At 41.1% G+C, this 22616-nt stretch overlaps 2 protein-coding genes across 8 annotated transcripts in view; one reads left to right on the top strand and one right to left on the bottom strand.

Moving 5' to 3' along the window:
- Nucleotides 1–22616, bottom strand: part of LOC306996785 (uncharacterized protein) — a 58975-nt gene that overhangs the window by 4680 nt on the left and 31679 nt on the right. The window contains exons 1-2 of one of the 4 annotated variants that reach the window (XM_079609679.1): nt 2568–2661; nt 1478–1687 (exon numbers count right to left, since the gene is read on the bottom strand). In XM_079609679.1, the coding sequence (XP_079465805.1) occupies nt 1478–1511 (34 nt within the window). In that variant the 5' untranslated portion in view covers nt 1512–1687; nt 2568–2661. Of the gene's footprint in view, nt 1–1477; nt 1688–2284; nt 2511–2548; nt 2662–22616 lie in introns of those variants that run through there. The other 3 variants (XM_079609680.1, XM_079609677.1, XM_079609678.1) reach the window with 3 other exon arrangements.
- LOC307001518 (uncharacterized protein) lies at nt 9688–12205 on the top strand. 4 transcript variants are annotated; one of them, XR_013798260.1, is made up of 4 exons: nt 9688–9820; nt 10495–11332; nt 11417–11627; nt 11762–11836. XR_013798260.1 is itself a non-coding variant. In XM_079618140.1 (3 exons), the coding sequence occupies exons 1-2, from the start codon at nt 10907–10909 to the stop codon at nt 11618–11620; spliced, it is 630 nt and encodes a 209-aa protein (XP_079474266.1). In that variant the 5' UTR covers nt 10417–10906; the 3' UTR covers nt 11621–11627; nt 11762–11836. The 4 variants fall into 4 exon arrangements, 2 of the variants coding, with proteins under 2 accessions (XP_079474266.1, XP_079474265.1); XR_013798259.1 differs by having other exon boundaries at nt 11417–12205; XM_079618140.1 differs by lacking the exon at nt 9688–9820 and having other exon boundaries at nt 10417–11332.

The following is a 22616-nucleotide window of genomic DNA, read 5'->3' as shown; positions in this document are numbered from 1 at the left end:
GCATATTCATTTTGTAAAGCTACAGAACTTGTTCGACTCATCAATGTTTTGTAAGTTTGAGCCATGTGTTTATTAAGGTCTGAAATAAAACAAGATGAGAACTGAAATATTCCCAGCACTTTATGTGTGGTAGTATGCTTGCTTATCATAGGAAGTAATAAGAAATTACTCTTTACATTAAAGTAGTAGCCTAGTGAATAGGGTGTTGGGGGAAAATTTTTTTTCTCTCTTTTTCATCAAACCGTAATTTTTGCAAGTTCCCCGCAATTTCATCGCATAAAATTGCATAAATATCCCGCATATTCCATCACATTTTTTTTAGTACAAGAAAACGTGCCGCATAATCAAGGATTTTTGCCCGCAACAATCACAAAAAAACTCAGCATTTTTCTGGAGGGACTTAATTATTAAGTTATCATGTCAGCTGTGTGGAATATATGGTATTGTATCGGTATAGATCGGTATCGACAGATACTCAAGTGTGTGGTATCGGTATCGGACATGAAAAAGTGGTATAGAGCCACCCCTGCAAAATATACTCACCCTGAACTGTGCTATATTGTTTTTTTTTTTTTGCTCTTCTGGATTTTCCCTGGATCAATCGTTGGATTTTTCCTATTGAACCGGAACTGAACTAAAAATATTCAGTGACAGCTGAACATTGAATCTGATTCCCGAAGTTGTTTTTCTTTTGTTAATCTGGACACTGTTTTTTGAATTGTGAAATCTGGTTTTAAATCTTGATTTTTGAAATCTAAATGTCCAAATTGAACTGAGGTGTCAATTGTGAACTGAACTACTGTTTATTATTGCTGTTTATTTGTTTATTTATATCATTTTATTTGTCAAAAGATTCAATTTTTTCCGTAATAACAATATATTTAATTTCTTAGTAATTAACATTTACATTCGAGTCTGAGTTGCCTTCTTTCTTTAGTTTCTGTTATAAATTCCCTATACTCCAGTGAGTCGAACCTACCTTCTGTAATCTGGTCCGAGACACAAATAGATCACATGTACCCAAGTTATTACGCCATAAAACGGGTAGCTGCGGGTTACATGTAGCATTGACTACATGCATCGACCCTGTTACCAAAGTTACTGTAAGAAGAATCTCTATAACTATGAATAACTTGTATGATATTTGACAAATACAACTTTATCAGTAACTTGGTGTTTACTGATTGTTCCTAAAAAAAATAAAAAATTATGTTGAAAATGACTAAAATTCTGGTAATGCTGATGCAAATTGGAAACCAGATATAAAATAAATGTTAAATAGTATTTAGCCTGATCTGATGTTAACAATCAATGTAAAAATGTCTCAAATCTCCCTTTTACTGACCATTTGTTGAAGAAAAACCCAGAACATTCTGTACCATTAGTTGAACTGTTTATCTAAATGTGATGAAGTGCTTGAATGTTTCTAACATGAATGTTCTTCAGCATCATGAATGAATGAAGAATAAACACCAACCTCTCTGTTCTTCAGGATCTTCAGTGTGTTTCATTCTGCAGGGTTCTGGATCACTCGTGTTCTCACTGTCCTCTTTAATAAACTCAGTCTCTGCAGATTTCAGCTCTTCCTGATGCTTTCATGCTCGTCTTCACTTGTAGCTGACGGGGATTTACAGCATTTATTGGAGAATTGCTGGAGGAGCTTCACTGATGATGTGATTCAGGAGATCTAATAAATGAGAAAACAGGAACTATTGTCATGAAATAAAGAGTGTTTTCAGCAGATCTGTTAATATTGATGAGCCTCAGACTATCAACACTCATTCAACAAGCCATTCAGGATCATCAGCAGATCATCTCACTTTATTCTGAGTGTTTGCTGTTAGAAACACATTATTTGAGTCAGGATACATGACAAAAGCCTGTAAAACTGCTCTACTGAAAGAAAAAATATGACATTGATAAAACATCAATCACTAATATGATATTTATCTTCATAAACCACTACAGATAAATAATCACAGCAGCATAATATGTACATTTGAATCTAAATATAGTTAGATTTTATGACAATCACGAAGTACTTAGCCTAAATCATTAAAATATTACATTTTATGTGCGCTGAAACTGATAACGATCATAAAAAGTTTAAAAATAAATAGCATCACAAAGCAATATTGTTCCAAGAGTAAAACGCTATTCATTTATTAACATTTAAGAGTTGATTTAAATGTCTCACGTTGGCTCAATCAATGTAAATAACTTATATCAGTGTAACACTTGAGATCGTTTCCCATCAATTTCCCTCACAGATCTCAAACTTTACCTCTTGACTTGACATTCAGGAACAGTTTTCAGTCCAAACATCGAGACAATCACACAAACGAACACAAACTCGCTCAGGACTGAATGAACTCAACGTGTTCTCCTCATGCTCGCTGCTGCTGCACTACATGTTTATTTCAGAAGGAAGACGCCAGAAAAGACGCTCAAGTATCGCTGTGATCGATGAAAACAATACAGAAATTAGTCTGTCGCTTAAACAAACTGTATAAAGTCTGTTTGATGGTTGTGTAAAGATGAGAAATACCGTGAACTGCTCTCCTCACCTCAGAAGACTCGACGCTGAAGAGTCGGCGTGAGCGAGCGGTGACGTCATCGGCCTCCAACGCACGCGCGCACGGGACACCCCTGCAGCCAATCAGGGCCACGCAGATTCAGCTTTACTTGTAGCCTTCCATTATTATTATTTTAGAACTGAAGTGACTCCAGTTACTAAAGGTGGAAGGAACTTTTTTAAAGTTTAAAAAAGTCAAAAATGTATCAAATTCACAAATACATAGATTAAGACCTTCAAATTAATGTAAAGAGTTTCTCACACACACACACACACACACACACAAAAATCTAATTCACAAATAAATAGATTAAGATCCACAAACAAATGTAAAGAGTTTCACAAAAAAATATGAAATTCACAAATAAATTAAATGAGATTTGCAGATAAAAAAATATTTATTAATGTTTTATTATTTTACAAACACAACTCTGCCTGGCATTTATTTGTGAACCTGTGCATTTGTAAAAAAAATGCAAGCATTTGTGGATTTTGAAACACTTCTAGCGTCCATGTGCAGAGAAATCCACAAATAAGTGGACTCCACCCACCGCGTACTCAAGCCAATCAGATAACGGCCACATTGAGCTGGCCAATCGCAGCACGTTCTCGCTACAACCAATCACGTTTGGCTTTACACTCGGGGTGATCTTGCTCTGAAATAACTTTGCTCATTCCTCATCCATCTGCATTGGCTCAAATAGGAATACGCATAAGGCCCATACAATTGCTACAGCAATTTTTAAAATTTAGATTATTTTAGAATTAGACCATTAGACTGTGTATCAAGTCAAGCCACAATTTTAATGAGCCTTGGAAAAAGCCAGAGAAACAGCGCTTTACTTCTCTGTTATGGGAAACAACGTGTTATGGAAGCGCCACGTTATTCAAGATGGAACAGAAAAGCATCAATAGCCGCGTTTCCACTGTCGGGTCGGGCCGGGCCGGGCTAGTGCGTGCCAGGGCCAGTTGCGTTTCCACTGCCACTTCCGGGGCTTGATCGGGCTTACTCGAGGCCAACGGCCAGGATTTCTGGCCCGTCGAATACCTTGGTCCAAAGCGGGCCAGCTCGGGCTAGAGGAGTGGCTACAAGCAGAGGCGGGGTTTCCCTGAGTCGGGAGACGGGAGCGCCTGATAATTCTGTCAGCATTAAAGACTTTTCAAATAATTTAACTCACTTTCATGTTTGAATGCCTTCTGTTTGTGATCCGAGATTTGTGATTGAGATTTTTTTACCATTTACGTCAGCTAAATGCACTATTTTTTCAGGCTGTTTGAGATAATAGAATGGCTAAAAATCTATACACTATCTGGGAAAATGATGATAGTTAGGCCTACTCAGTAAAAAAAAAAAAAAAAAAACTGGACGCGCGAATGAGGTGAATTCGCGGCCGCGCCGTGCTAAACGTCATTCGCGCTGCAGGACCTCCAGACGTGCGTAAACGCGTCTTCACATTGACTTAAAGATTGAAATCACTCGCGCCAGACGCTCTATTTACGTTCGGTGTGAACGGGTGTGAACGCAGCACACACTTGTCCGCGGTTCGTCCGATGCTGCTTCTGAATCTCTCTCTGGCCGGTGAGGTTTACTGTTAGTGTTCCATATAAAAAAACTTTGTTATGTCCATAATATTAACTTCAGCCGGTTAGCCAGTAAGCTCGCTACTACGCAGGTGAAAACATACAATAGCCCGCCAGCCCCTGATGACAACGACGAAGAAGAAGATTTATATTCTTCGTTAGTTTTTATTGGCAGTTGGCAAACAAGCTGAGTGATGCGCGATGCATTACCGTCCGCCACCACGCACGGTAATAGAGCTTTTGTTTCATTTTTTGACGCTCCAGTCAGAAAGACTGAGAGGAAATGAAACAAAGTTGAAGTTATTTTAAAAAACCTAAAAGATTCGGGGCTTTTGACAAAACATTCGGGGCTTAAGCCCAATTAGCCACCCCCCCGCTCCGCCCCTGGAATATACGCATAGTAAAAAAACAGTGAACGCTTGAAATCAGACCAATCATGAAGGCTAGTGATGCTCCGATTGATCGGCCGCCGATCATGATCGGCCGATATTGGCTAAAAATAACTTGATCGGCGAATGCCAAAAGCACCGCTCAGAAAAGCCGATCACGTGACGTAAATTACTCGCGCAACTTTTTTCCACCTGCATGCGCGGCGCACGGTCACTCAACAGCAGACCGGAGCTTGTCAGTGGCAACATAGTGATATTACCGGTACATGCGCTTCATGAGGCACACGCGCGCGGTCTCTTGCTCTCTCTCCCTCTCTGCCGTGCACGCGCTACCCGGTTTGGAGCACGGTCTCTGTCTCGCGGGCGCGCTTGCTCTAGATTCCGGAGATTTTAACTAATTCGCGGGCATCATTGAGGGAACTTCCGGGAGGCTATTTTTTTGGTGCCCCCCCAGCTCTGCGCACAGCGCGTGATGATGCGCGTGATGGGAGCGGCGGCACTGTCTAGAGAGCAGGGGTCTCCAACACGGCGCTCGCGAGCTGCCAGTATAGCTCGTGGCCTGACTGGAGGGAGCTCGCTAAGGGGCCGTTCACATATCGCATAGCATATTGCATAGCAACGACAGACGCCATGGGAAAATCGGACCGAATTTTACAATTATAATAAAAGATAATGTGCATTGTAAATGCCAGTAATTTATCTTTTTTTTGACTCATTCTTTTTATAAAAAAATCTATTTAAAGGCTGAAATATGAGGTTTATCTTTTTATAAAACCTTTTATGTCAAAACTTTATTTGCACTTGTACATGTTAGTAGATAACACGTTGCAAGACACTCTTTTAAAATCTAGCCATAATTTATGTTATTATTTTAATGCCTATGTAAACAAAAAGTGCATATTGATGCTAATTTTATTTGTTATTTGCTGTTTTTAAATGCGTTGTGTAGGTCTTAAATTTCAAACTTTATGATCTTAAAATGTCTTCAATTTGACTTTCAAAAGGTCTTTCATGAATTTTTGTCTGATAAACAACCTTCTGGTTTTGGGGTGTTTTTCATAATTGGTTGTTCCAGAAAAAAATAGTTATTGCCACCTCATAGTTACCGGTAGTTTCATTTCTACAAATGGTGCAAACTCTGCTAGATTATAGATAAAAGATTCCCATTCCTCTGCCATTCTGTGATCGGCAATCGGCAGATCATGATTTTGGTGATCGGTAATCGGTGATCGGCCCCAAAAATGCTGATCGGAGCATCTCTAATAAAGGCCATCACAATCATGTTTTATTTTATCTGAGAGTAGCCTACGTCTCATCTCGTTATGCCGGACTATCATAAAATAAAGCAACTTTTTTGGGCGAACTTCCTACGGAAGAGGATTAGGGCCAGGCAATAAAAAAAAAAAAAAACCATCTCGAGATTAAAGTCATTATAATGCGAGATTAAAGGGGTCATGACATGTTTTTTAAAATTTTATTATTATGTTCCCTTAGGTGCAATTATAGTATTACTATAGTTTTTTTTACAAAAAACTTTTAAAATGTAGTGATTTATGACCTTTTCCCACCCTGTTTCTCATCCTCTGATTCACACAGTCTGTTTTGGGGGTGTTTCCCCTTTAAGAGTTCAGTGTTAACGCCCACTGTTATGATTGGCTAACGTCAGTGCCTATGCAGCAATTATTAACGCCCCCAGCCAGAACATTTGCGGATTCGGCGCAACTGTTTAATAGCGGGTGATGCATGCGAAGCGATGGCTCTTGCAATGATAAAACCTTATTATGTTTGAGCCGGAATCAGAGGAAAATGAACCATCACCACAACAACGAAGACTGGATCAGCCCGTGTCCACATGGAAAGTGAAACTATTTTGAATTAATAAAAAAAAATTAACCCGAGACACTTGAAAACGGATTATTGTTGCATAATTATCCTATAGCTTAATTTGCTAACAGTTTAACATTATTTAACTAATTCCAATGAAATGATAGGGTGTACCACGGACAAAAATGCATGCACAGACAGGCCATCTTAGAAGATGCAGCATTGATAAGGCAACATTTTTAATTTTCTATCACATGTAGGCCTACTAGAAAGGCGACATATTTTCAAGATTCTCTTATACAAATGTGTTTATATTAGCCATGGTAAAAAGTAAGTTTGCGTCGTCGTTATTGAGCCCAGAATAGTCGGCACGGACTTATCTTTGAGCAACAGTTTTCTGGCAAAGCCAAGCATCATATTGGGATTTTTTCCTCAAAACAGTCATCCTTCAAATGTATAGAACACTGCCGTGACTGGGACGTCCGCAAAAAATAAAGTGCATCCATTTTTCCCTGACGACTGGATCTTTCAGCGTATTTAAAAAGTAGTTTAAAGTTTTAAATACATTACTTACAGTTTGCGTCGTCGTTGTTGAGCCCAGAATAGTCGGCACGGACTTATCTTTGAGCAACAGTTTTCTGGCAAAGCTCAAAACAGTCTGTTCTCAAAACAGTCATCCTTCAAATGTATAGAACAAATGCTTAAACTAACACTGCCGTGACTGGGACGTCCGCAAAAAATAAAGTGCATCCATTTTCCCCTGACGACTGGATCTTTCGCAGCGTATTCAAAGATGTTGTTTGTCCACAGCCAGGAACAGCACATCTGCGGCATCGTAATTTCCCTGTACACAGACCCACTCGCTGTCCGTCGACTGAACACTTGTGAGGCGCGCAGCGCGGGCGCGACAACGATATGAAATGAGCGTAGTTGTCTTGCGCTTAAAGCGTAGTTGTCTTGTGCTGGAGGCGGTCATATGCAAACGCTGGTACGTCACTTCGTACCGTGACGTCACTTCTTACCATGGATCCAGAACGAGCTGTATTTAGAGCTTGATTAAATAAATGATTCGTTTATAATGGGGAGGACGTCTTAAGCTATGAAACTTGCAGGACGTTTTAATGGTACAAAGACCTCTTATATACCAAAAGATCAAGGCAAATTTGGTTTCTCATGTCATGACCCCTTTAAACTCGTTAAATTTCGAGAAAAAAAGTCGAAATACAATCTTGACAATAAACTCATTAAATATCGTGAATAAAGTCGTTGTGTTTCGAGAAAAAACTAGTTAAATTTCGAGAAAAAAACTCGAAATACAATCTTGAGAATAAACTCATTCAATTTCGAGAATAAAGTCGTTGTGTTTCGAGAAAAAAAGTCGAAATGAAATGTAGAGAATAACGCATTCAATCAGTGTTCATTGCATACTGATATCAACCTCATCGAGGTTTCGTGGTTTCCCAGGATAGGCTACCATAAGACGCATTATTAATCGTTGTTGGTTGTGTACGCCTCCATCCACAGAATGTAACGACTGTAACCATATACAGCTAATAGCAATGCTGTACGGTTTTAATTGATCATAGCTGTCCATATGCCAGAGTGCATTTGGGCCAGCGCAAGTGGCGTCTTCTCAGGAGTCTCCTTCGTTAGGGTTAGGGTTAGGGTTAGGGACAAAAGCGAGTATATCGCGCAAATTGGACTGATTTTTTCTTCTAAAAACACCTAGCCGACCTAGACCATGTTCTATTCTTTGTTACTGCAAGAAAGTCAAAAATATAGATTGACTAAGTGATCTAACTCTATCAGTAGGGAGTTTATTCTCACAATTACTTCGACTTTTTTTCTCGAAATTTAACGAGTTTTTTTCTAGAAACACAACGACTTTATTCTCGATATTTAATGAGTTTATTCTCAAGATTGTATTTCGACTTTTGTCTCGAAATTTAACACGTTTTTTCTCGCAACACAACGACTTTATACTCGCTATTTAATGAGTTTATTCTCAAGATTGTATTTCGACTTTTTTCTCGAAATTTAACGAGTTTAATCTCGCATTATAATGACTTTAATCTCGAGATGGTTTTATTTTTTTATTATTGCCTGGCCCTAATCCTCTTCCGTAACTTCCTCTTTTTCTCTGACTGGAAATATCTGTAGCCTACTGGGAGAGAGTGCTAAAGCTCCTCAGCTCGTATTTTTGGTGGCATGTATTTGTAGAAATTATCATTCTATCTAAATGTGACTGTAACTACCAAATAAACAGAAACAGACGCGACTGAAGAAGTAGGTAAGTGTGTCCTCTTTCTTTTGTGAAATAGACCAAACGGTAATTTATTTCTGTGTGACTAATGTGCAATTTTGACAAATTAATTCACTATGATCAATGTATCACTTTTTATTGTAAACTTGTGGTAAAACATGCTTGGGTTTTAAATATTCAAGTAAACAACAAAAACGCTTTTATCATGTTTGTTTTGTTCATTAATTCGATAAATATGCCCAGTCCAACGGAGGTGGCGTTCACGAAGGATGGTGTACAGGTCACTGGAACCAGTTCTCTCAAGTATGACAGAGTTTGGCACATGATCCTTCCAGCATACACCCAGTATGGAGCGAAGGCAGCGAAAATGGAAGGCGTTGAGGCAATGTTCGTGCCTCCTGTATGTTGTCCATGTCTCACTTGCATATAGTAAGGTGCTAAGTACACATGCATGGTATAGACGGACTTTGAGGAGCAATGAGAGGTTCTTGTTGTGCCAGACACGCTTGCTCAGTTTTCCAAACATTGATGATGCCTTCCCAATGCGCATGTCAAGTTCTGCGTCAAGGTTATTGTTGTTTGATACTGTGGAGACATGTGTTGTTAATGTATACTGTAGGGTTTGAGGGTTGCAGGTTGGGAAAGGATAACTGTCTTTTTAAGACTAATTAGCCCGGCATCAGCCTTAAAGGAGAACTGGCGCGTGAACTCGCTATGCGCGTGAACTCACTCTGAGAAATTTCAAATGATACTAAACATAATACTCAATGATAATCATTCACATTAAACCATATTTATATTCTTGTGTGAGTTTTAGATGTGTATGAGAGAGAATGAAATGTAGATTAGGTGAGACTGCTGCTGTGTCCCAATGTGAAGGCTGCATCCTTCGAAGGCCCCAGACTTTGAAGGATGCAGCCTACATGGCCTTCGCAGGAGGCTCCGAATGTAGCCTTCATTGGATATCTAATTGAGCCATCAGGTGTTCCTAATTACCGCCTATAGCAAACGGTGCGAGAGGAGAGCTGCCATACTTGACATTTATGAAATTTAAAATTGCAAGTAAATATGGAGCCAGAATTGCTCATTTCTATTTTTATTTTTTATATGTTACTGGAAGAGATGGTGGGGATTCATCCCCGGCGCCGCCAGGTGATGTATCTCAGGCTTTGCCAAGACCATGGGCAGGTAAATATGAATATAAATATAAAATACACAAAGCGGTTTGAATGTTGACTTAAATCTTACCAAGATTCGATTTTATAGTTTATTCTTTTGACCATGGTGAACATATTTTGACAGGTTTTTAACCCAGTTTTGTTTTTACACAGTTGAAACATAAAACATTTAAAAAAAAAAGTAAAATAAAAAAAACTTTACCGCAACTAGTCATTGGCAGCTGTCACAGTTGCTAGGCAACAAGACCTCCATATAGGTTAGTTAGCAACAATTTGTTAATAATGTGATGGTGGACTGTTAGGAACTACATTCGTTAAGCATTCACGTACAAATGTATAGTACTTTCCCCCCTCACACGACAGTCTTTTACAATATGATGTATTGTTGTAAATTAAACTACCCAACAGTATATAAAATTACTTTAAATTTAACAACCTTCAACATATTCAGAAGTAAAATGCAACATAGCAGTAATATTGATGCAAAACCATCATATATATATATATATATATATATATATATATATATATATATATAAAATCTTCTGCAGAATACATACCTTTACTTTTACTCTTGATGCATTAGAGTATGCAAAATAACACATTTACTTAACTAAGGTTTTATATGACTAGTTTTCCCCTATGTGGTACACAATTTCTCTTTTCCTTTTTCCCCTGATTAAGACCAGACCCTTGTACTGCAGGATAAACCTGAACGTTCCAGTGCTGGACAGGTTTTTCAGTGACTCTGATACACGGCCTGATTTTCGGCTGAGCAGGGAGGCCCTGAGAGTGCTGCTGGACCTGTTGAGAAGTGAACGGCAACACGGATGGGGTTCCACAATAGAGACCCTGGTATTTCTTTTCTGGCTGGCGTGTGGTACATCATACAGGGTCGTGTCCAGAGCATTTGATATACCTCGTTCCACTGTCCACCGCATTGTCCACCGTGTTGCTGAGGAGGTGGTGGCCATTCGCCACCAAGTCATTCACCTCCCGAACACCCCAGAGGAGCTGGAGGCAGTTTGCCGTGGGTTTGCAGGGCTGGCCAGACACAGGGCTTTCTTGAAAGCTGCAGGAGCAATTGACGGCTGCCATGTCCGCATCAAGCCTCCAAGCGGCCCTGATGGTCAGTGTTACAGGAACAGGAAACTGTTCCCTTCCATCATCCTGCAGGCGGTGTGTGACCATCAGGGCCGCTTCATTGACACCTACGTGGGCTGGCCTGGGTCAGTGCATGACGCACGAGTGCTTCGGTACAGCCCACTGTACAGGAGGTCAATGTACCCTCCTCCAGGGCACTTCATCCTCGCAGACGGAGGGAGGGTACCCATGTCTCCGACACCCACTCTCCCTCATCACTCCCTACAAGAGACCAGTACGAGGTGTGGGAGCCCAGCGCTTTAATGTTCATCATTCCAGGGCACGCTCCATTATAGAGCGAGCTTTTGGGATGATGAAGACCAGGTTTAGGGCCATCTTCCTGCAAGCGCTGGAGGTGCACCACACCTTTGTACCTCACGTAAGTGAATTAAAAATACTGCAAAATAATAAACTCAATCTGTTAAAAAAATATATATTTATTTATTCCTTAATTCCATTTCAGGTCATAACAGCCTGTGCCATCCTCCACAACATCTGTCTTGGGGTTGGTGACATCATGGCCCCGGAGGATGAGCACGAGGAGGATGATGCAGAGGATGAGGGGGAGCATGTTTTGGAGACAGTCAGTGGTGCTCCTTGGCGTGACCAGCTGTCTGCAGAGGTGTCTGCCCTGGAGGAGGTTCCTGTTGACCACGACTATTTGTAACAGACAAGTAAGAGAATTGTAAAGTTACAATGCATAAGAAAAAAAGTTGAATGTTGTTGTATGATATAAATATTTTTTTGGTTTGATTTGAGGATGTGGGTTTATTTATTTTACTCTTCCCTCTTTCTGAAAATATCTCAGTGACATGGCAGCCGTTGATTGAGTCAGCCCTGCAAACCTGTTGGTAGACAAGACAGTGGACAGTGGAAATATGCAGTCAAACACTCTGGAGACCATCAGATGATGTCCCACCAGCAGGAGGCCTTACCAGGGTCTCTATTGTGGAGCCCATCCCGGACCAGCAGGACCATCAGGGTTCTCCCTGTTCAGCCTACATACATTATTATAATTTGTCAATCTGTTTTATGTACCGTTAATTTGAATTGTTTCCTGTTGTTGGAAATATTTGTAAAAAATACTTTAAATCATTTTCATTTTACATGCTAAAAAAACATGTATAGAAGTCAACAATGTCCAGAACAATTACTTGTTGTATTTCCAAATGTAAACTTGTATTTCAAAAATAAACAATGTACAAAAATTGCCTTGCCTCATTTACAAATAACTTAAATTCCATATATCAGTTTTAACTTACATAACACAACAGTTTTTCATGTACTAAAGTGACAAAAAAAAAAAAATTGCATTAACCAAATGTAAATTATATTATTTTTTCTCTATCATTCTCTCAAGGAGAGAAAAAAGTCTGTCCATTCTCCCCCTGCTCTCTTGTGCTCTCCTCTCCTCCGTTTCCCTTTGAAACCTCATGTCCTCCCTCATTAGCTCAATGAGCTCGTCACTGCCTCTTTTTCTGTTGGCTGGGGCTGCTGGGGCGGCTGGGGCTGCTGGGGCGGCTGGGGCTGCTGGGGCGGCTGGGGCTGCTGAACTTGGCCCTGGTTTGTTCTCAGGGATGGAGGCAATTAGGACAGGGGGGTTGTTGGAAGGCCTCTGTCCCAAAACCTCATCCATGAGGACAAACCACGGCCAAGTTGCAGCAGTGGATTTCCCGCTCACCCCCTCACCTGTCCCAGGACACTTGCAATCCTAAGGCAGAGCAAATACACCCGTTGTTAACAAAAACACCACAATACATTTAATCAAAGAGGTGTCAATTAACTTGCTTTGTTTTTTTTTTTTAAGTTGTCCCATTTTCTTTTGGCCTGCAAGGGTGTGACCTTCCCCAGCAGATCCATTTTCTCCAGAATTCTCCTAAAAAAAGGAGAAAGAGGAATAACTTACGAAAAATATTAAGACAGGGGTGCAATCTTAACATTAGAAAAATCACACAGCAGTACATGCATACAAAATACTCCAGAAATTATATTCCTGGATCCGCAAGTTTTCTTAAAACGTTTGTTGACAAAACACTACAAAAAACAAGTAAGTGAAAGACTATTGCCTTAATTAGTTGTTGTCTCATTGATGTAGGCTTTGTATAGAGTGAGGGATAATTTTTGTATACAAGAGGCAGCTAGTGGAAATATTACAAATGGTTAATGACTTTACCTCCAAGCCACAGTGGCCGAGTTTTTGGCCCCTGTAAATAGGTGATCATTTTCGGCCCGTAATTTAATAAATTCAGCCGTCTGCTCCTTGGTCCCTGAAACAAAAAGAATTACAACAGGTTTTGCCTCAGACCACCTGATAAATGAAGCTGCAGTTTTTTTGTTTAAGTTCAGGTTTTTTAAGAAACACCCCTGGCTTTTAACACTTGTTTCGCTAGCTATTTCGGGTAAATTAAAGAATTGCAGACACCGCTATGTTTTTCAGGTATATTTGTACTGCTGTTTTATTTACTTGAATATACCCTCCTACTTGAAATTCACTGCAAAAAAAGCTTTTCTTAATATTTTGTCTTGTTTCTAGTTCAAACATCTAAAAATTCTTAAATCAAGAAGCATTTAGTCTACTAGACAAGTAAAACATTTCTTGTTTTGGGGAAAAAAAATACTTAATATTAGGTGAGTTTTTGCTTAAAACAATAAAATAATCTGCTAATGGGTTAAGTAAAATAATCTCAAATCAAACAGAACATTATTTTACTTACCCCATTTGGCAGATTATTTATCTTATTTTAAGCAAAAAATCACTTAATTTAGTTATTTTGTTCCCAAAACAATACAATAACTTTGGCTTGTCAAGTAAATGCTCCTTAATGTAAGAATTGTTTGATATTTATACTAGAAACAAGACCAAAAGCCTAAGCAAGAAAAGCATTTTGTTGATATTTCATTTAGTATTTGCTTCATTTAACTCAGTGGATTGTTTTCCCACAGGGATTCAGTGCTTGGTCCATATTTATGCCTTTAACACTTGTTTCGCTAGCTATTTTAATCAATTAAAACACCATACTTACATTTATACGTGAATTCCTCGGCCACCACACAACTAACACCCGCCATTATTTTGAATAAACTTGCGTCGTCACCGGCGCGCTACGAATTCTGGGGAAGGGTAGGCCGCGAAGTGTCCATTTTTGTACACTTCGTTTGTCCAAGAAACGAAGGGCGCATTAGGGGTCGCATTTGAATGACATACCAAACTGGGGCAGCCTTCGACGCGCCGCGGTGACGCAATCGGCCTTCCAAGCGTGTAGAGTTTGAATTGGGACAGCCTTCTTAGCACTGCTGTGACGCAATCTGCCTTATAATGCAGCCTTCGAAGGGTTCAGTGTTTGAATTGGGACAGCCTTGGTTGCGCCGCTGTGACGCAATCGCCTTCAAATTCGGCCTTCGGAGGATGCAGTCTTCACATTGGGACACAGCTTGCATGAGGGGGGAGTTCAAATGTTCATTTGCAGCAATGTCTACTTGAGGAGTGGTATCAAGGGCGCCGTAAAGGGGTGGAAGGTTAGGACGATTCTAAGGGCCCAGGCTGATTTAGGGCCCAGAAGAGCAGACCCCCTTTTTCTTTTCTTATTTCTTTTCTCTTTTTTATACATACATTAAGGTGTTTGTGTTTGAAGCTCCGTCGACTTGATTCATAAATCGTTGATTTTGTTCTTTACACTAATTTAGAAACGAGCATTTTCTATTTTTCCAGCGTGTGAACATATCTCCGATACTACTCTCTATAAAAAACAATCGGATTGCTTTGATATCGCTAGTTATATCCAACTTTCCGAACTTCCGTTACTATCTCTAACGATAGCCCGCTAGCATTGCTCGCGTGGCCTCGCCTATCGACCGTCTTATTTACACTCGAATCACTGAAATCGCTCTGTTTGTGTTGGAGTTTGTGTTTGTGCTTGTGCTTTGAATCGCTTGTTGTGTTTGAAGTTTGTGCTTGTGCTTCGAATCGCTTGTTGTGTTTGAAGTTTGTGTTTGTGCTTGTGCTTCGAATCGCTTGTTTGTGTTTGAAGTTTGTGTCTGTGGTCGAACCGCTTTGGTTGTGTTTGGAGTTTGTGTTCGAATCGCTTAACTGTTAACGTTAACGTTAGTTTGTGAGCGTGTGAACATATCTCCGATACTACTCTCTATAAAAAACAATCGGATTGCTTTGATATCGCTAGTTATATCCAACTTCCCGAACTTCCGTTACTATCTCTAACGATAGCCCGCTAGCATTGCACGCGTGGCCTCGCCTATCGACCGTATTATTTACACTCGAATCACTGAAATCGCTCTGTTTGTGTTGGAGTTTGTGTTTGTGCTTGTGCTTCGAATCGCTTGTTTGTGTTTGAAGTTTGTGTCTGTGTTCGAACCGCTTTGGTTGTGTTTGGAGTTTGTGTTTCGAATCGCTTAACTGTTAGTTTGTGAGCATGTGAACATATCTCCGATACTAACGTTACTCTCTATAAAAAAAAAAACAATCGGATTGCTTTGATATCGCTGGTTATATCCAACTTTCCAAACTTCCGTTACTATCTCTAACGTTAAGTTAGCCCGCTAGCATTTGCACGCGTGGTCTCGCCTATCGACCGTCTTATTTACACTCGAATCACTGGAAGGATACGGGTTCTATCCATGATTTCAGTCCTAAATTAGTAGTGATATTGGTAGCATCACTGCTAATTTATTGTTCATCTGTCATAATGGCGAATATATCGGATGTGTGTCTACCTCTGAGTGCAGGTGAGGACACGTTTGAGCTGCATTCGGTGCGGTTGGAGCTGGAGTCCGTGGAGAAGCAGATCCGTGATCCGCTGGGGAGGCAGGCCGAGCTGCGAGACCGACGATCAGCGCTTGAAGCATCACGCGCCGATGCTCACAAGTCAGTGGTTAGTAACTTTTCGACTCCGGCCTCCTCTACTCCGTGTATTTCTCTGCACAGGACCCGAGCACCCCTGGTTTCGTTTACCCCGACACCGACACAGCACCATGGACCCTGGATGATGCCACAGCGGAAGACACGAGCCAGGACCAGAGCAAGGACCTCTCCGCCCCTCCCGGTCTTCGAGATCTCCACCCGGAACCGCTTCTCCCCTCTTCGCGAGACGGAACGCGACGACGCTGTGATCATCGGCAGTTCCATGGTCCGGCATGTCCGCGCTACCTCAGGTAAAGGTATGGTGCGCACTCACTGCTTTCCTGGTGCTCGTGTTCTCGATGTCGCTGCGCAGGTCCCCGAGATCCTGAACGGTGACGAGCGCGTCGGAGCTGTCGTGCTGCACGCGGGGGTGAACGACATCAGGCTGCGGCAGACGGAGGTTCTGAAGAGGGACTACAGGAGCCTGATCGAGACGGTACGCAGAACATCGCCTGAAGCAAAGATCGTCGTGTCTGGACCGCTTCCCACGTACCGACAAGGACAAGAAAGGTTCAGTAGATTGTTTGCACTAAATGAATGGTTGATGTCATGGTGTAATGAACAGAGACTGCTCTTTGTAAATAATTGGAATCTGTTTTGGGAGTGACCTAGGCTCTACCGTGCTGATGGCCTGCACCCCAGCAGAATCGGAGCGGCTGTTCTGTCGGACAACATCTCCAAGACGTTACACACCATATGACTAGTAAGTCAAAGTCCAAATCACATTCTTTGCTGTCCCAAATTAATTGATATAAGTACCAGTGTAGAACACTATATAGAAACTGTGTCTATTCCTCGTTTAGTGAGGCCAAACAATAAATCTACTGCAGGATCTAAGAAAAATCTAATTGTGATTAAACCAGAAAATCTCAATATTAGTGAACAAAAACAATTTCTAAAGCTAGGTCTTCTAAACATTAGATCGCTTACACCTAAGGCGGTTATTGTAAATGAAATGGTCACTGATAACAGCTTCGATGTACTCTGCCTTACTGAAACCTGGCTTAAACCAAATAATTATTTCGGTCTTAATGAGTCCACTCCACCAGGATACGGTTATAAGCATGAGCCCCGTCTGATTGGTCGTGGCGGCGGTGTTGCAACAATCTATAGAGATATTCTTAATGTTACTCAGAAAACAGGCCACAGGTTTAATTCGTTTGAAGTACTTGTGCTAAATGTTACGCTCCTAGATGTAAGAAAGAAATCCCTATTATCTCTAGCCTTGGCTACCGTATATAGACCGCCAGGGCCTTACGCTGATTTCCTAAAAGAGTTTGCAGATTTTCTCTCAGATCTATTGGTCAATGCCGATAAGGCAATAATTGTTGGAGATTTCAACATACACGTTGATAACACAAATGATGCGTTAGGAGCTGCGTTTACAGATTTATTAAACTCCTTTGGGGTCAAGCAAAACGTTAGTGGTCCCACTCATCGTCTTAATCATACTCTAGATTTAATTATATCATATGGAATCGATCCAACCGATATAGATATTATACCGCAAAGTGATGATGTCACTGATCATTACATGGTAACTTGCATACTACGTACGGCTGAAATGTGTCATGTTGCGCCACGTTATCGACCAGGCAGAACAATCCTTCCAACCACTATAGATAGATTCTTGAATAGCTTACCTGATCTATCTCCGCTCCTCAGTGAACCCAAACAAACAGATGAGCTAGAGGAAATGACTAGCAGTATGAGCACCATTTTCTCTAGTACATTAGAAATTGTTGCACCAATTAGATTAAAAAAGGTTAGAGAGAAAACTAAAGCACCATGGTACAACAGTGCTACGCATGTTATCAAGAGTGTAGTGGCTATTTGTCCATAAACTTAAACAAAATAAATAATATCAAACTTTTCAAATGGCCACTGCGCAGTGTTGTAATGTAACGAAGTACAAATACTTCGTTACTGTACTTAAGTAGAAATTTCACGTATCTGTACTTTACTTCGCTATTTAAATTTATGTCAACTTTTACTTTTACTTCACTACATTTCCTAGATTAAATGTATACTTTTACTCCGCTACATTTCCACTAAGCATCTTCGTTACTCGTTACTACAAAATAAAATCAGAAGAAATGTGGTTTGAGGTTTGGCGAATCACTGCTCCTAGATTGCATTGCGCACACTCTATTTCAGCGTCAAGCTTGTTTGTTGCCATGGAAGCGCGAGCCGCGGCCGCGCGCGAATCCCAACGCGACGCTTCACGAGATAAGATGCAAGTGGCTAAACTAAACCGCTGATTTACAATAGAAGTTTTAAACGACCGACATAAATAATCAGTTTGCAAAGCTCAGCTTCGGGAAGGGGAGATGTACAGGTAAAGATAAAGAGACTGAGAGAAGAAGAACGAGAGATGGAGATGAGAGAGGGGAGCAGGTAGAGCAATAGCCTTTTGCATACTGTGCCCAGAATGAGAATAACTTTATTACAATGGATTCCTATTTAACACAGATATACATATGTTTTTTGCCAATGACAGTGGAAAAATAATATGCCCCCGAACCCCCTAGCAAGATCACTTTTGGGACCTCTGTATTTATAAAACCCCGTATACGGCTATTGCACTGAATATAAAATTATATTTTTGAAAAATACAATGAATTATAAGGCTGTACAGAACAGTGCACTATTGCAGACTGATTTTTTCTTAGTAGAGCAGCTAACTTAAGGTAGGCTACATGCAGTGGGAGATAAACGATAACACAAGTACAGTACAGGCTACAAAACACAAACAACAGCAGGTTGTACCAGTTAATAGTATGCCTAGTATAAGAAATCCACAATAAAGTTCACAAACAAAGTTAACCGCTTGCTTTAATAAAAAATAAAAAAACTTTTTACTTTTACTTAAAATACTTAAGTACATTAAATATCAGAAAATTACTTTTCATACTTAAGTACAAAATAAATCAGATACTTTAAGACTTTTACTTAAGTAATATTCTAAAAGGTAACTTTTACTTCTACCAAAGTCTTTTTCTAGTACCATACTTGTACTTTTACTCAAGTATTGCTTTCTAGTACTTTATACAACACTGCCACTGCGGCTACGTCATGGGTTTAGGCTTTACGCAGGTTTTAGAGGTGCCAAAGTGAACTAATGTCCATAGCAAAAATGAGTTTGAGGAGGTTTATTCACACAATATAAGCAAGCTCACAGACATTTTCTGCTGCCTCTCTTACGCTGGTAAAAAACCATATGCCCTCGCAGCCTGAGGACCCTCCCACCTTGACCTATTTATGCAAATTAACGTAGCACCATGTGACCAATAAACAACAACATAAGAAACAAAAAATAAGCATAAATACAACATAAACAAATTAACTGTAACAAGAAAATAAAGAAAATAAATTAAGCTATAAATTAACTTAAGCCTAAAATAAACAAAGCGAAAAATAGCTCCAACATCCCAGCCCCTAATTGTAATGGTACCTTACCCACAATTAACCTTAGCTTTAGCACAAAGGAGCTATTTCCTAACTGTAGCCTAAGCATTAAGCTAAAATCTTTGCATCTTCAGATTCTCCATGCCTGAAAGAAACAAATAGATGGAAGACAGAGATAGGGGAGAGAAAGAGATGGTCATTTGTCGGCCTCCAAGAGAAGACAGAGCTTGGTTATTGGTCTGTCCAGGATGCTGATCTTCGTTTGGACCTTCACGGAGCGAACCAGTCCTCTGGAGTCAGCCGTGGTGCTTAGAACTCTGCCCATCATCCATGAGCCTCTTGGAGCTGTGGCATCAGCGATTATGACAATATCTCCTGTAATGAAGTTTCTTTTCTGCTTTGTCCATTTTTGCCTTTCTTGCATTACAAGCAAATACTCTGCTGTCCACCTTTTCCAGAAAAGCTCCGCAATGTACTGCACTTGTCTCCATCTCCTCTTAATGTACAGGTCAGATTTTTCGAACAGACCTAATGGCAGAATGGGCTTGCCTTTTAGCAGGAGAATGTGATTTGGAGTGAGCGCTTCTAAGTCATTGGGATCTTCTGAAACCTTAGTTATTGGCCGGTCATTGAGTATTGCTTCTACCTCACAAAACAGTGTTTGCAGGCCTTCATCGTCCAGCAGTTGATGTCCAACAACAGAGGTAAGTACACTGCGCACAGAGCGAATCAGACGCTCCCAAACACCACCTTGGTGAGAAGCAGCTGGGGTGTTAAAACTCCACGTCACTCCTTCCTGCACAAAGGTCCTTTCAATTTTAGAGTGATTTAAAGCAGCCAGAGCCTGCCTCAGTTCATTCTTCGCACCGATAAAATTTGTGCCATTATCTGACCTTATACTTGTCACAGGTCCTCTTCTGCAGATAAATCTGCGCACAGCATTGATGCAGGAGTCTGTGTCGAGGGAGTGCGCCACCTCAAGGTGTATTGCGCGGCTGCTCATACAGGTAAATATCACTCCGTATCGCTTCAGCACACTTCTCCCTCTCCTCACATCCAGTGGTCCAAAATAGTCCACTCCCGCATTTGTAAAGGGTGCGTTATCGGGCACAACTCGTTCCTCTGGTAAGTCGGACATTTTTTGTTCTCCAAGTTTTCCTCTGTACCTTCTGCACACTGTACATTGTGAGAGAATCTTCCTGGCCGCAGAGTTGGCATTTATGATCCAATACTTCTGTCTCAATCTGTGCAGCATGTGATTGCGTCCAGCATGTCCAAGTTGGTAATGGATGTAACGTAATATGAGCTGGGAAACATGCAGATCCTTTGACAAAATCACAGGATGTTTTACCTCCCACGGCAAAGCAGATTTAAACAGGCGTCCACCAACTCTGAGGATGCCATCTTCGATGAAGGGGTCGAGGCGATACAGAGGGCTGTCTTTGGAAACAGTCTTTGGGTCATGTTTCAGCGAGGAAATTTCAGTGCTGAATCTTTGGCCTTGAGCAAACTGAATTATTGCCTTTTCGGCTTCCTCCAAGCGCTCTGGTGTCAAGCTGGATTTTCCAAGTGTGGCCTTGAATTTTTTAAGCTCCTTTTCCACATTTTCATTCTGCTTGACCACATATTCTTTTCTCTTTCGGCTCAAAAGTAAAAGTCTTTCTTTCAACTCCAACAACCAGGCCACTGATGTTTTAAGCTTTCTCCAGGATGAAAAATAGTGAACGAGCTGACTGAGGGGATTGTCACTGTGTATTGTAACAACATTCACTTTAAGTTCTTTTTTCACCTCTGCATCATCAGATGGAATGGAGGAGGAGTCCAAGTTGAGTTTTGGCCATTTGGTGGGAGGTAAGTGCAAAAAGTCTGGTCCTTTTAGCCATTTTCCTTCCCCAAACTCCTGAGCTCTTAGTCCTCGAGATGCTTCATCTGCAGGATTATCTTTGGTGTTTACATACCTCCACTGATCTTTGTCTGTGGCTTCTCTTATGGTGCCGACACGATTGGCAACATATGTGTGAAAGCGCTTTGTTTCATTGAAGATGTACTTGAGAACAGTAGTGCTATCAGTCCAAAAAAATGACCTTTGCAATGGCAACTGTAGCTCCTTCATCAGCATTGCATTCACTCGAACAGCAAGCACGGCTGCAGCAAGCTCCAGGCGTGGGATGGTTAGTTGCTTTAGAGGAGCAACACGAGCCTTGCCCGTGATGAATGAAACATGCACATTGTCAGTGCTCTCCAATCTCAAGTATGAAACAGTGCCGTATCCTGTTTGACTGGCATCTGAAAAAATATGCAGTTCTGCTTTCACTAGTGTTCCAAAGTTCTTGGGTTTGATGCACCGTTCCACTTTAAATCCACTCATTTGCTGAAGTTCAGAGAGCCACTCAGACCAATGTCTGGAGACGCCACTGGGGACTGGCTCATCCCATTTGAGGTTCATTCTGCACAGCTCCTGTAACAAAATCTTGGCAGGAATTATAAAAGGAGACAGAAAACCCAGCGGGTCATAAAGAGAGCTCACCACAGAGAGGATGCCCCTCCTGGTGTGTGGACGTTCCTGCACTGCAGTCCTGAAGCTGAACGTATCTCCTTGAACACACCATTGCATCCCCAGAGCTCTTTCCACAGGGATTTGGTCCCTGTCCAAATCCATGTTCTCCAAACACACTGCTCTGATGTTGCTGGGAATAAGTACAAACACATTTGGGCTATTTGTGACCCACTTTTGGAGATGGAAGCCACCTCTTTTACAGAGAGATGTTAGTCCATATACAAGCTTCACTGCATCTTCCTCTGTCACAGTGGACTTAAGACAGTCATCCACATAGAAATTTGTTTTGACTGTGCTGAGGACATCGGGTGAGTATTGCAGTGCATTATCCTCAGCAGTTCTTCTCAGTGCATAGTTTGAGCAGCTTGGAGAGGATACAGCTCCAAACAAATGCACGCACATCCTGTATTCCTCTGGCTCCGTTGTAGTGTCTCCATTGGGCCACCATAAAAAGCGCAGGAAGTTAACGTGCTTATATGGGACCCGGACCTGATGGAACATGGCGTTGATATCAGCCATAACAGCGATGGGCTCTTCTCTAAACCGGAGGAGGACACCAATTAGCGTGTTAGTGAAGTCTGGGCCCTGCAGGAGCTGGCTGTTTAATGATGTACCTTTGTAAGTACAGCCACAATCGAACACAACACGCAACTTTCCTTTGGTTGGATGATGTACACCATGGTGGGGAATGTACCACACCTTTCCTTGTTTTGGAGTGGGCTCATTTGTGGGAACCTTCTCTGCATATCCTTGCTCCAACATGTTGTTAAGGAAATCGATATA

Source organism: Phoxinus phoxinus (genome assembly GCF_949152265.1).
Source record: "Phoxinus phoxinus genome assembly, chromosome: 1".
Taxonomy (NCBI): domain Eukaryota; kingdom Metazoa; phylum Chordata; class Actinopteri; order Cypriniformes; family Leuciscidae; genus Phoxinus; species Phoxinus phoxinus.
The sequence above is the reverse complement of the archived record's forward strand: the minus strand, read 5'-3'. Positions and strand labels throughout refer to the sequence as shown.